This window comes from Pseudophryne corroboree, chromosome 3 (genome assembly GCF_028390025.1).
Source record: "Pseudophryne corroboree isolate aPseCor3 chromosome 3, aPseCor3.hap2, whole genome shotgun sequence".
NCBI classification, from domain to species: domain Eukaryota; kingdom Metazoa; phylum Chordata; class Amphibia; order Anura; family Myobatrachidae; genus Pseudophryne; species Pseudophryne corroboree.
The window spans coordinates 61566204-61579895 of record NC_086446.1 but is presented as its reverse complement, the minus strand read 5'-3'; the positions used below and the strand labels follow the sequence as shown (position 1 = coordinate 61579895).

General features: G+C 45.0%; 1 protein-coding gene across 1 annotated transcript in view; it reads right to left on the bottom strand.

The window, feature by feature from the left end:
- Window positions 1-4101, bottom strand: part of LOC135054729 (NACHT, LRR and PYD domains-containing protein 3-like) — a 188137-nt gene extending 184036 nt beyond the window's left edge. Inside the window, exons 1-2 of the mRNA XM_063958026.1 lie at window positions 3947-4101; window positions 3528-3576 (exon numbers count right to left, since the gene is read on the bottom strand). Coding sequence (XP_063814096.1) covers window positions 3528-3546 — 19 coding nt within the window. The 5' untranslated portion in view covers window positions 3547-3576; window positions 3947-4101. The remainder of the gene's footprint in view (window positions 1-3527; window positions 3577-3946) is intronic.
- Between the last annotated feature and the right edge of the window lie 9591 nt (window positions 4102-13692).

The following is a 13692-nucleotide window of genomic DNA, read 5'->3' as shown; positions in this document are numbered from 1 at the left end:
GGTCACTCTGTCAAAGCTACAGCATTCCTCTGTGGAGAGAGGAAAACCTTGCAGAAGGACAACAATCTCTGTAGCAATCCACCAATCAGGCCTGTATGGTAGAGTAGTCAGATGGAAGCCACTCCTTAGTAAAAAGCACATGGCAGCCCACTTGGAGTTTGCCAAAATGCACCTGAAGGACTCCCAGACCACGAGAAACAAAGTTCTCTTGTCTGATGAGACACAGATTGAAATCTTTGGCGTGAATGGAACAGGCACCGCTCATTACCACGCCAATACCATCCCTACGGTGAAGCATGGTGGTGGCAGCTGTGGGGATATTATTCAGTGCCAGGAACAGGGAGACTAGTCAGGATAGAGGGAAAGATGAATGCAGCAATGTGCAGAGACATCCTGGATGAAAACCTGCTCCACAACGCTCTTAACCTCAGACAGGTGCGACGGTTCATCTTTCAGCAGGACAACAACCCTAAGCACACAGCCAAAATATCAAAGGAGTGGCTTTAGGACAACTCTGTGAATGTCGTTGAGTGGCCCAGCCAGAGCCCAGGCTTGAAAGCAATTGAACATCTCTGGAGAGATCTTAAAATGGCTGTGCACCGATGCTTCCCATCCAACCTGATGGAGCTTGAGAGGTGCTGCATAGAGGAATGGGCGAAACTGGCCAAATATGGGTGTGCCAAGCATGGGCATCATATTCAAAAAGACAAAGTATTGAGCAAAGGATGTGAATACTTATGTACATGTGATTTCGAAGTTTTTTATTTTTAATAAATTTGCAAAAATCAAAAAAAAACTTTTTTCATATTGTCATTGTGGGGTATTGTGTGTAGAATGTAGAGGGGAAAAAAGTAATTTATTCCATTTTGGAATAAGGCTGTAATAAGGCTGTAACATATCAAAATGTGGAAAAAGTGAAGCGCTGTGAATACTTTCCGGATGCAATATATATATACATCCCACCCTCACCACCCCTCACCTTCTACTCCCCATGCAGTCCACACAACTTACTGTTCTGAGCACTAGTTCCAGGACAAGGCTGCAGGACATCAGGTGGTGTCTCTAAGCATGACCATGGTGGGTCGGAATCAGGGGCAGATTGGGATCAAAAACCAGCTCTGTAAATTTATGAAAGCAGCCCTAATGATGGGGGAGGGGTCTGTTGAGGGGGTGGGATCTGTTATGTGGGAGGGATTACTGCTCCAAAGGCCTGAACAAATGTAGGCATGGAAAGTGCGCACCGCAGGCGCATCGCAAAATGTTAGGAGCGTGGTTTCGCGGGGAAGGGGCGTGGCCACATAATAATGCCAGAACACATTACACATTATACACATTGCACCAGGCAGAGCACATTATGCACATTGCACCAGGTAGCGCACGTTATACACAGTGCGCCATCCAGAGCACATTATACACATTGCACCAGGTAAAGCACATTATACATTTTGCACCAGGTAAAGCACATTATACATTTTGCACCAGGTAGAGCACATTATACACATTGCACCAGGTAAAGCCCATTATACAGTATATATTGCACCAGGTAGAGCACGTTATACACATTGCACCAGGTAGAGCACGTTATACACATTGCAGCTAGTAAAGCACATTATACACATTGCAGCTGGTAAAGCACTTTATACACATTGTACCAGGTAAAGCGCATTATACAGTACATATTGCACCAGGTAGAGCACGTTATACACATTGCACCAGGTAGAGCACGTTATACACATTGCAGCTGGTAAAGCACGTTATACACATTGCAGCTGGTAAAGCACATTATACACATTGCACCAGGTAGAGCACGTTATACACCTTGCACCAGGCAGAGCACGTTATACACATTGCACCAGGCAGAGCACATTATACACATTGCACCAGGCAGAGCACGTTATACACATTGCACCAGGCAAAGCACGTTATACACATTGCACCAGGTAGAGCCCGTTATACACATTGCACCAGGCAAAGCACGTTATACACATTGCACCAGGTAGAGCCCGTTATACACATTGCACCAGGCAGAGCACGTTATACACATTGCTTTCTGTCAATTGCGTTCGCCTAGCAATCAAAAGAGATGCTGGATTTTTTTGCAGTTTGGCCTCTCATTCGATAATCGGCCGCTGTGCGATCAGGTCTGAATTAAGGCCCATAGTGCAGTGCACTCCGCTGTTATTTTCCATAGATGTGAGTGCGGAACTCTGGATGTATATATACAGAGAGAATATATATATATATATATATATATAGCACTGAAAAAAACGAGGGTGCACTCAGTGAGATAAAATGTCAAGTTGTTTTATTACAAATAACACATGCTCACGTACATCATAGTTAAAAAGCACCAGTGTGAAGAAGAATCGCTGCCGTCTCCGTATCACAGCCTGCGGCTCGTCCTGTACAGTTCTGGCTGCAGTCTTCAATAAGTCAGCTTCTCAGCTCTTGGACTTAGTGCTCACAAACAGCAGATCAAACGTCCTAAATTGGCTGTGACCAACGCATTTCGTCACCGCTGGACTTCGTCACACCCCCTGACGAAGTCTAACGGTGACGAAACGCATTGGACTTCAGGAGACTCATGATTTTTCAGGTAGTCCCTCACAACCTCAGAAGGGTAGGTGGCTCTCCTGCATCCCATCCGTTTCCTAGTGAAACAGGCAGAATGGGGATAAAATTACTACTATGTGAAGGAGGCCGGGCTAAATGGTACACATTGTGCCATTAAGCATCGTTCCTATCTGCAGACCTGCGAATCATGGGAAATTTCCCATTTTGGGAGCAAAGCAGTCTAGACCCCCCCCCCCCCCCACCCCTCAAAGTGGTCTATTGTATCTCCTCTAGCATTCTCCTGAGAGGGGACAAAAAAGTAAGTATCATCTGAATACTACGCACATTGGCCCTCATTCCGAGGTGTTCGCTCGCTAGCTGCTTTTAGCAGCATTGCAAACACTAGGCCGCCGCCCTCCGGAAGTGTATCTTAGCTTAGCAGAATAGCGGACGAAAGATTAGCAGAACTGCTACTAAATATTTTCAAGCAGTTTCTGAGTAGCTCCAGACCTACTCCTAGATTGCGATCAGCTCAGTCAGTTTAGTTCCTGGTTTGACGTCACAAACACGCCCTGCGTTCGGACAACCACTCCCCCGTTTCTCCAGACACTCCTACGTTTTTCCCTGACACGCCTGCGTTTTTTAGCACACTCCCGGAAAACGCTCAGTTACCACCCAGAAACGCCCCTTTCCTATCAATCACTCACCGATCAGCAGTGTGACTGAAAAGCGCCGCAGAAACACCAGCAAATCTACTAAGTTTTGTGTAAAATAACTTAGCGCATTTAGCAACAAATCGCAGCATAGCGAAAATTGGCAACGAGCGAACAACTCGGAATGACCACCATTGTTTATATGTAATGTGGTTTATGTCTAGGTTCTAGGGGTTAATTGCATACAGCTCTGAATAAGCCCTATGCATATAATCACTAATATGATTTATAACACAAAGGATTACAAAAGCTGACACTCACTGTTGGAGGAAGTGGCCATCACGCAGCAGGTAATGAGATCTTACATGTCCTAGTAGGAAATAAAATGCAGATTATTGCACATTAATCTGGGATACTTTCCAAAGGCTTCATTAATACTGAGATACTGCAGAGGTCACTTTATACACAAGACAATCAGCACTTAGGGTGAATTACCAGTAACCTTCCATAATGCTTAAATTACTGGATCTCTAATTAGAGCATGGGTAAGCAACCTGCAGCATTAAAGCTGCTGTGGAACTATACATCCCAGCATGCTCTGCCACCGTTTTAGCAAGTCCTAACAGAAAACAAAAAATAGCAATGTATGCTGGGATCTGTAGTCCCACAGCAGCTGGAGGGATACAGTTTGACTTCACCTGATTTAGAAGATAGTGCAGAAAACATTTACATGTGGTTACCTGAAGAGTTACAGATATAAGCTAATTCAACCGTCTTTGTACTGACTCCGTTGACTGAAGATACATGAGAAGTAGGTCAGAAGTAAACATGTAAAGACTATACAGGAAAGAAAAAAACAGACTAAAGGAAATGACCCCTAAACCACACCCAGAGGACGGTTATTTCCAAATGTGTGCAGCAGGAATGTCTGATAACAGAGCAGTATCTGCATAGTACAGCCCCCAGGGCAGGGCCATACACTGAATTCCTCCTCACTCATACTCTCCTATATATGGCCGTGTGTGTACTGTGCCATGGAAAGTGCATTAATCATTTCAATTTAAACTAAACAGTATTTGTTATAGTATGTTGTAAGTTAACTCTTTATACAGATACACTAGACCAGTGGTTCTCAACCTGTATGCCGTATCACCCTGGGGTACCTTGGGGCACTTGCAGGGGTGCATTGGATTGGTGGTTCAAGACCAATTCAAATTATTTACGTCAATGTAATAGGCAAAACCAGTGCTGGTGGCTGTTAAGGTGGGTACACACTGGTAGATATATCTGCCGATCAATTGATCGGCAGATATATCTATGGACGGATCGGGCAGTGTGTTGAGCATACACACTGACCGATCCGTCGGGGACTGACGTCATGAACTGGGCAGGCGTGTACACACGCCCGCCCAGTTCAGCTGTCAATCACCGCCGGCTGCCGCAGCATGTGTACGGGCGGCGTACACACACAGTGACGCGCCAAAATATTGGTAGATATATTGGACGTCAGCTGTGCTGCGGGGCCGAAGCGATACGTCTGTGAACGACGGAGTTCACAGACGTATCGCCCGTACACACTGGCCGACGGACCCGCGATATATATCGGCTGTTCAAGAGAACGGCTGATATATCGGCCAGTGTGTACCCACCTTTAGTCATACAATATCTGGACAAACAGAAGCAAATCTTGTCCCTCACCACACAATTAAACCTAAAGATGACATATAAACACAATTTACTTAATGTAATATTTCTTTCTAAATTTTTAAAAGAAACTTTTGGCCTAAGGATGTCATTTAAAAAATTCTGATACTCTAGGGCGCCATGATACCCAAAAATTTGGGAACCACTCAGAGGCGTGACTAGGGTTGGTGTCACCCTGTGTGGTAACTCATGGTGTCACCCCCAAGGACCTCCTCCCGTATCACACCAAACTCAATCGTTAGTAATGTTTTTGTATTAGTCTTAATTAAATTATTTATTTCTACAAAAAAAAATGTATGCCGCCTCAAATTACCTCAAAAGCACATTTTTTTCAAGCATTTTTTGTTTAATTGCTTTGTAAGTAAATTACATTTGTAAGCTTTGTACAGTTAATTACTTTAATTTAAAAAATGCACAAATCAGCCATGTGACACCTTTTAAAGTGTCCAGTACTATCCTTATGCTCACTTTCTAGATGATTTTGCTAACAAAGGAGTCACTTTTTTGGGGGGCCAGGTAGGTCTCCCCACTTTTGAATTCACTTCTTCCAGGTCAAATTTATTTAGAAAATTTGCAACCACTAGCTGCGAGTACTGCAATTTGGCATTTTGAATTGGATCTCCCATTTCTTAGATATGCACATTCATGCGGAAAAAATGCATTTGCAGACTCACACTTACAGATGTGTCCTGTTACACTCTTGCTGCCTGAGGCATATTACCCTGGTGCTACTTTATCGCGTCATGCCGTAGCCTCCCGTAGCTAACAGCATCCATTGATATGCTAATAGTCACAGGTGTCTGTGTATGCATGCTCCTGCTAGCGGGCCAAACATTCTTGCAATACCTATGGGTATCAGGAGCTTTGTTTCCTGCTATCCCTGCTTATTTCCCTCCACTGGCTCCCCTTACCATTCTGGGCAGCAGGAGCATTGCTGTCTCTCTGCCTGCGTCCGCATCTGAGGCAGTTTCTGTGTAGCGCTACAGTAAGCTCTGCCGAGACACACAATGTTTTAGGAGGACACATCTGTATTTGGACTCCTCCTAATTGAGGTAAAAACAAACTACAAATATATATATATATATATATATACACACACATTCTTTTTTTATTAAGTAGTACTTGAGTACTTGATTATATTGAAAGAGGAAATTGAGCATTTGTTTGTACAAACAAATGTTACTAATTTCAATAAAATCCATATTTACTTCAGGGAAAAAAAATACAATATATATATATATATATATATATATTATACACAGTATACAGTCCTGTGGTCCGGTTCTACCACCTCCTTAAATCTGCACTGGGTGCCCTTGCATATTGAAATACAGAGTAGCAGCAGGCATGGCACTCCAGGTGTCTTAACAAAACTCTCTCAGACAAGCATAAAGTGCAACTTTTTAATGCCGGTTCATTAAGGGCACAACAAAAGTAACTGCGGCCGGTGCCCTCACATGTAGAATGCAGTGTAGTGGAACGGCGTGCGGCACTCAGCCAAGAAGACCACAGCAAGGAGTCAAATATGCGTAACAACATTTCAATGCATCCACATTGTCGTCAGGTTTATTAAGAATAATTGAACAAACATACCTTATATCACCGTGCCACCCACGTGAAGAAACATCGGCTTCCGGGAACGGGACCACACGCCCGGCCGGCGGCCATATCTTATGACATCATCAGAAACATACAAAAGTGCACACCCCCACCAGGTGATCAAGCTGCCATGGAAACAGAGAAACAAATGCTAAATATGCATAGTACAAAATTACAAAAGGCTATTACATCCGCAAATAATCACATAATATCATGAAAAGAGTTTTGATCAGTCAGCATTATAAAAAATAGCATAAAACAGAGAATGATGTTATAAAAAGCAAGCATAATTAATAGACTCGTTGAGACCTTTAGGAGTGATGACATCTAGACGTATAATCCAGCGTGTCTCGCACTGCAATAGTTTGCGCCCCCGGTCACCACCACGTTTGGAAGGGGGAATATGATCTATCATGCGGTATCTGAGACTATTTAAAGGGTGTTTACATTCAGAAAAGTGCCGTGCCACAGGCTGGTCACTTTTACCGGTTTCGAGCGCATGACGTATGGCAGACCGATGTGCCGTCATGCGCTCTTTGAATTTGCGCTCAGTTTTGCCCACATAGCTCAGTCCACAGGGGCATAATAACTGATAAACCACATGAGTGGAGTTACATGTAAGTAAGTGGTGTATTTTAATCTTGTTACCTGTATGTGGATGACAGAATTAATTACCTGCAATCAAAAATTGACAGGTAACACAAGTATAACGAATGCAGACAGTTTTTTTGGAAGCTGAAACGGTTTCCATAAGAGGTGCCACATCTGTTTTAACGAGGAAATCGCGCAAATTGCGTCCTCTTGAATAACAAGGCATGAGTCCATGTTGTTGTAACGGGAGTGATGAATCAGACTCTACAATTGGCCAGAATTTTTTTGAGATGTGATTAATAGTGGGGGATGCTGGATTAAATTTATTCACCCAAGGAATCCTAGATCTATCGAGATCTTTACTGGCACGATGGGAGCGCAAAAGTGTATTTCTGTCAATCCTCAACACTCTCTCCTTAGTGGCTAGTAATTCCTTACGGGAATAACCCCTACGTATGAATTTTTCTATCAACATATCAATCTGTGCCATTGAGGTTTCAATCTGGTTGTTGATACGATGTATACGTATCATTTGCGAAAAAGGGACACCTCTAATTAGGCTTTTAGGGTGACAGCTCTGAGCTTGCAAAAAAGTATTACGGTCAGTCGTTTTTGTGTAAACCATGGTGTTAATCTGATTGTCTTTAAGGGAGATAAGGACATCTAGAAACACAATCTGTTCCTGATTAAAAGTGTACGTAAATTTAATGGGGCATGTACCACCATTATGTAACTCGATAAGATTAATCAAGTCCATAACATCGCCCCGCCAAATGATTAACAGGTCATCAATATAGCGTGTATATAGAACAAGGTTCTCCATAATAGCAGCATCACTAAAAAATAAATCATGTTCAATAGCGAACATCACAATGTTCGCATATACCGGGGCTGCGCAAGATCCCATCGCGCAGCCCATGACCTGTAGAAAAAATTGATCATTATATAGAAAGAAATTTTTTGTGAGAATCAATTCAAACAGTGTCAGAATTAGATCAATAAACTCTGAAGAGAAACAATTACATTTGATCAGAAATTTTCTCAATAATACAAGACCAAAATCATTCGGGATGGAGGTGTATAAATTTACTACATCAATGGTGACAAGCCAACAACCCTCAGAAACACTAACATTAGCCAATTTTTGTAGCAGAGTGGTGGTATCAAGCAGAAAAGTAGGTTTTGCTTGCACAAACGGTTGTAGTATAGCATCTAAATAAGTGGCTACAAGTTGAAATAATGAACCACGGGCGCCAATGATGGGATGCCCTGGAGGTGGAAACAAATTTTTGTGGACCTTAGGTAAGGTGTAAAACAGGGGCACACAAGGATGCAGCGGCAACAAAACATCAAATAAATCCTGTGAAATAATCTGACTGTCAAGAGCATGCTGAAGAATATTCCTCAATTCACATTTAAACTTCATTGAGGGGTCCTGATGCAATTTAATATAGACTGTAGAGTCCATAAGTTGACGTTCCACTTCTTGGTGATAATCATTCAGATCTTAAAGAACTATTGCTCCCCCCTTGTCAGCGGGGCGAATTATCAAATTACGGTTATCAGAGAGTGAGTGGAGGGCTTCCCGTTCACTTTGAGACAAATTGGAGAAAGTGCGTCTAGATGTTGCAAAGAAATCAGTTACCTGTTCATCCAGTAGACGCATGTAGGTCTTAATCGAAGGGTTGTTTGATAATGGATCAAAGGTAGAAGAAGGACGGAATTTGAGTAATTGCTTGGGGAGACTAGTTGTACTAGTAGATGGAGTGTCCTTGAAGAATTCTTTCAGCTTGAGTTTACGATGGAGAGAGAATTTCTCAATATTCCATTGTAAAATGTCCACAGGGACTGTTGGGACATATGACAATCCTCTACTTAGCAGCTTAACTTCACTCCTGCTCAGTTCATAAGAAGATAAAATAAGAATTTACTTACCGATAATTCTATTTCTCGGAGTCCGTAGTGGATGCTGGGGTTCCTGAAAGGACCATGGGGAATAGCGGCTCCGCAGGAGACAGGGCACAAAAAGTAAAGCTTTTCCAGATCAGGTGGTGTGCACTGGCTCCTCCCCCTATGACCCTCCTCCAGACTCCAGTTAGGTACTGTGCCCGGACGAGCGTACACAATAAGGGAGGATTTTGAATCCCGGGTAAGACTCATACCAGCCACACCAATCACACCGTACAACTTGTGATCTAAACCCAGTTAACAGTATGATAACAGAGGAGCCTCTGAAAGATGGCTCCCTAAACAATAACCCGAATTAGTTAACAATAACTATGTACAAGTATTGCAGATAATCCGCACTTGGGATGGGCGCCCAGCATCCACTACGGACTCCGAGAAATAGAATTATCGGTAAGTAAATTCTTATTTTCTCTATCGTCCTAGTGGATGCTGGGGTTCCTGAAAGGACCATGGGGATTATACCAAAGCTCCCAAACGGGCGGGAGAGTGCGGATGACTCTGCAGCACCGAATGAGAGAACTCCAGGTCCTCTTTTGCCAGGGTATCAAATTTGTAGAATTTTACAAACGTGTTCTCCCCTGACCACGTAGCTGCTCGGCAGAGTTGTAATGCCGAGACCCCTCGGGCAGCCGCCCAAGATGAGCCCACCTTCCTTGTGGAATGGGCCTTAACAGATTTAGGCTGTGGCAGGCCTGCCACAGAATGTGCAAGTTGAATTGTGTTACAAATCCAACGAGCAATCGACTGCTTAGAAGCAGGCGCACCCAACTTGTTGGGTGCATACAGTATAAACAGCGAGTCAGATTTTCTGACTCCAGCCGTCCTTGAAATGTATATTTTTAAAGCTCTGACAACGTCCAACAACTTGGAGTCCTCCAAGTCGCTTGTAGCCGCAGGCACTACAATAGGCTGGTTCAGGTGAAACGCTGATACCACCTTAGGGAGAAAATGCGGACGCGTCCGCAGCTCTGCCCTATCCGAATGGAAAATTAAATAAGGGCTTTTATAAGATAAAGCCGCCAATTCAGATACTCTCCTGGCGGACGCCAGGGCCAGTAACATAGTCACTTTCCATGTGAGATATTTCAAATCCACATCTTTTAGTGGTTCAAACCAATGGGATTTGAGGAAATCTAAAACTACATTTAGATCCCACGGTGCCACCGGAGGCACCACAGGAGGCTGTATATGCAGTACTCCTTTGACAAAAGTCTGGACCTCAGGAACCGAGGCCAATTCTTTTTGGAAGAATATTGACAGGGCCGAAATTTGAACCTTAATAGATCCCAATTTGAGACCCATAGACAATCCTGATTGCAGGAAATGTAGGAAACGACCCAGTTGAAATTCCTCCGTCGGAGCACTCCGATCCTCGCACCACGCAACATATTTCCGCCAAATGCGGTGATAATGCTTCGCGGTGACTTCCTTTCTTGCCTTAATCAAGGTAGGAATGACTTCTTCTGGAATGCCTTTTCCTTTTAGGATCTGGCGTTCAACCGCCATGCCGTCAAACGCAGCCGCGGTAAGTCTTGGAATAGACACGGTCCCTGCTGAAGCAGGTCCTGTCTTAGAGGTAGAGGCCACGGATCGTCCGTGACCATCTCTTGAAGTTCCGGGTACCAAGACCTTCTTGGCCAATCCGGAGCCACTAGTATCGTTCTTACTCCACTTTGCCGTATGATTCTCAATACCTTTGGTATGAGAGGCAGAGGAGGAAACACATATACCGACTGGTACACCCAAGGTGTTACCAGCGCGTCCACAGCTATTGCCTGCGGATCTCTTTACCTGGCACAATACCTGTCCAGTTTTTTGTTGAGGCGAGACGCCATCATGTCCACCATTGGTCTTTCCCAACGGTTTATTAGCATGTGGAAAACTTCTGGATGAAGTCCCCACTCTCCCGGGTGAAGATCGTGTCTGCTGAGGAAGTCTGCTTCCCAGTTGTCCACTCCCGGGATGAACACTGCTGACAGTGCTATCACGTGATTCTCCGCCCAGCGAAGGATCCTGGCAGCTTCTGCCATTGCACTCCTGCTTCTTGTGCCGCCATGTCTGTTTACATGGGCGACTGCCGTGATGTTGTCCGACTGGATCAACACCGGTCTTCCTTGAAGCAGAGGTTCCGCCTGGCTTAGAGCATTGTAGATTGCTCTTAGTTCCAGAATGTTTATGTGAAGAGACTTTTCCAGGCTCGACCACACTCCCTGGAAGTTTCTTCCTTGTGTGACTGCTCCCCAGCCTCTCAGGCTGGCGTCCGTGGTCACCAGGATCCAATCCTGTATGCCGAATCTGCGGCCCTCCAATAGATGAGCCCTCTGCAACCACCACAGAAGAGATACCCTTGTCCTTGGAGACAGGGTTATCCGCAGGTGCATCTGAAGATGCGACCCTGACCATTTGTCCAACAGATCCCTTTGGAAAATTCTTGCATGGAATCTGCCGAATGGAATTGCTTCGTAAGAAGCCACCATTTTTCCCAGGACTCTTGTGCATTGATGTACAGACACCTTTCCTGGTTTTAGGAGATTCCTGACCAGGTCGGATAACTCCTTGGCTTTTTCCTCGGGAAGAAAAACCTTTTTCTGAACCGTGTCCAGAATCATCCCTAGGAACAGCAGACGAGTTGTCGGCATTAATTGGGATTTTGGAATATTCAGAATCCATCCGTGCTGCTTTAGCACCTCTTGAGATAGTGCTAATCCCATCTCTAGCTGTTCTCTGGACTTTGCCCTTATTAGGAGATCGTCCAAGTATGGGATAATTAATACGCCTTTTCTTCGAAGAAGAATCATCATCTCAGCCATTACCTTTGTAAAGACCCGAGGTGCCGTGGACAAACCAAACGGCAGCGTCCACCACTGGAATCAGTGCCTGTGTCTGGGTCTGTGTCGACCGACTGAGGCAAAGGGCGTTTTACAGCCCCTGACGGTGTTTGAGGCGCCTGGACAGGCACTAATTGATTGTCCGGCCGCCTCATGTCGTCAAACGACTGCTTAAGCGAGTGGACGCTATCCCGTAATTCCACAAATAAAGGCATCCATTCTGGTGTCGACCCCCTAGGAGGTGATATCCCCATATTTGGCAATTGCTCCGCCTCCACACCAATATCGTCCTCATACATGTCGACACACACGTACCGACACACAGCAGACACACAGGGAATGCTCTAAACGAAGACAGGACCCACTAGCCCTTTGGGGAGACAGAGGGAGAGTCTGCCAGCACACACCAAAAAGCGCTATATATGACAGGGATAGCCTTAAAATAAGTGCTCCCTTATAGCTGCTTTATATATATCAAAATATTGCCATTAAATTTGCCCCCCCTCTCTGTTTTACCCTGTTTCTGTAGTGCAGTGCAGGGGAGAGACCTGGGAGCCGTCCTGACCAGCGGAGCTGTGAGAGGAAATGGCGCCGTGTGCTGAGGAGATAGGCCCCGCCCCTTTTTCGGCGGGCTCGTCTCCCGCTATTTTGTGAATACAGGCAGGGGTTAAATATCTCCATATAGCCTCTGGGGGCTATATGTGAGGTATTTTTAGCCTTTTAATAGGTTTTCATTTGCCTCCCAGGGCGCCCCCCCCCAGCGCCCTGCACCCTCAGTGACTGCGTGTGAAGTGTGCTGAGAGGAAAATGGCGCACAGCTGCAGTGCTGTGCGCTACCTTTAGAAGACTGCAGGAGTCTTCAGCCGCCGATTCTGGACCTCTTCTTACTTCAGCATCTGCAAGGGGGCCGGCGGCGCGGCTCCGGTGACCATCCAGGCTGTACCTGTGATCGTCCCTCTGGAGCTGATGTCCAGTAGCCAAGAAGCCAATCCATCCTGCACGCAGGTGAGTTCACTTCTTCTCCCCTCTGTCCCTCGTTGCAGTGATCCTGTTGCCAGCAGGAATCACTGTAAAATAAAAAACCTAAGCTAAACTTTCTCTAAGCAGCTCTTTATGAGAGCCACCTAGAATTGCACCCTTCTCGGCCGGGCACAAAAATCTAACTGGAGTCTGGAGGAGGGTCATAGGGGGAGGAGCCAGTGCACACCACCTGATCTGGAAAAGCTTTACTTTTTGTGCCCTGTCTCCTGCGGAACCGCTATTCCCCATGGTCCTTTCAGGAACCCCAGCATCCACTAGGACGATAGAGAAATTAAAGATTACTTCCTCCTGCGTGATGGCGGTCTTCCCCGTCCCCGTCCTCTTATTTTGGCCACCCCGGCGTGTAAATCGTCTCCTTCTCGGTGCTGAACGGTTCCGGTCGCAACGCCTAAAGGGCCCCCTCTTACAGTAGAGATGTCATTCTCACTATTGGAGCTACCTGTATCTTTAGATGTGTCAGTATCGAAGCGTGAAAGCTGTCTGCGGTTTCTTCTGAAAAAAGGCCGTGAATCCTTGTCACCTGACAGCCATCTGTACACGGTGTGTCGCTCATAATCTAATTCAACTTTAGAGAGTTTCTCCTTCTTAAATTTAATAAGATCACATTTATATTGTGTGACTTGTGATTGTAATTTCTCCATCCAGTCATTGTCCTTATCTGCTTTAAGGACAGAGAGATGTTTAGTTTCAAACTCGGAGATTTTAAGTTTAATTTTCTCAAGTTCCTTAGTGGATTGTTCGATTACTAATAATAA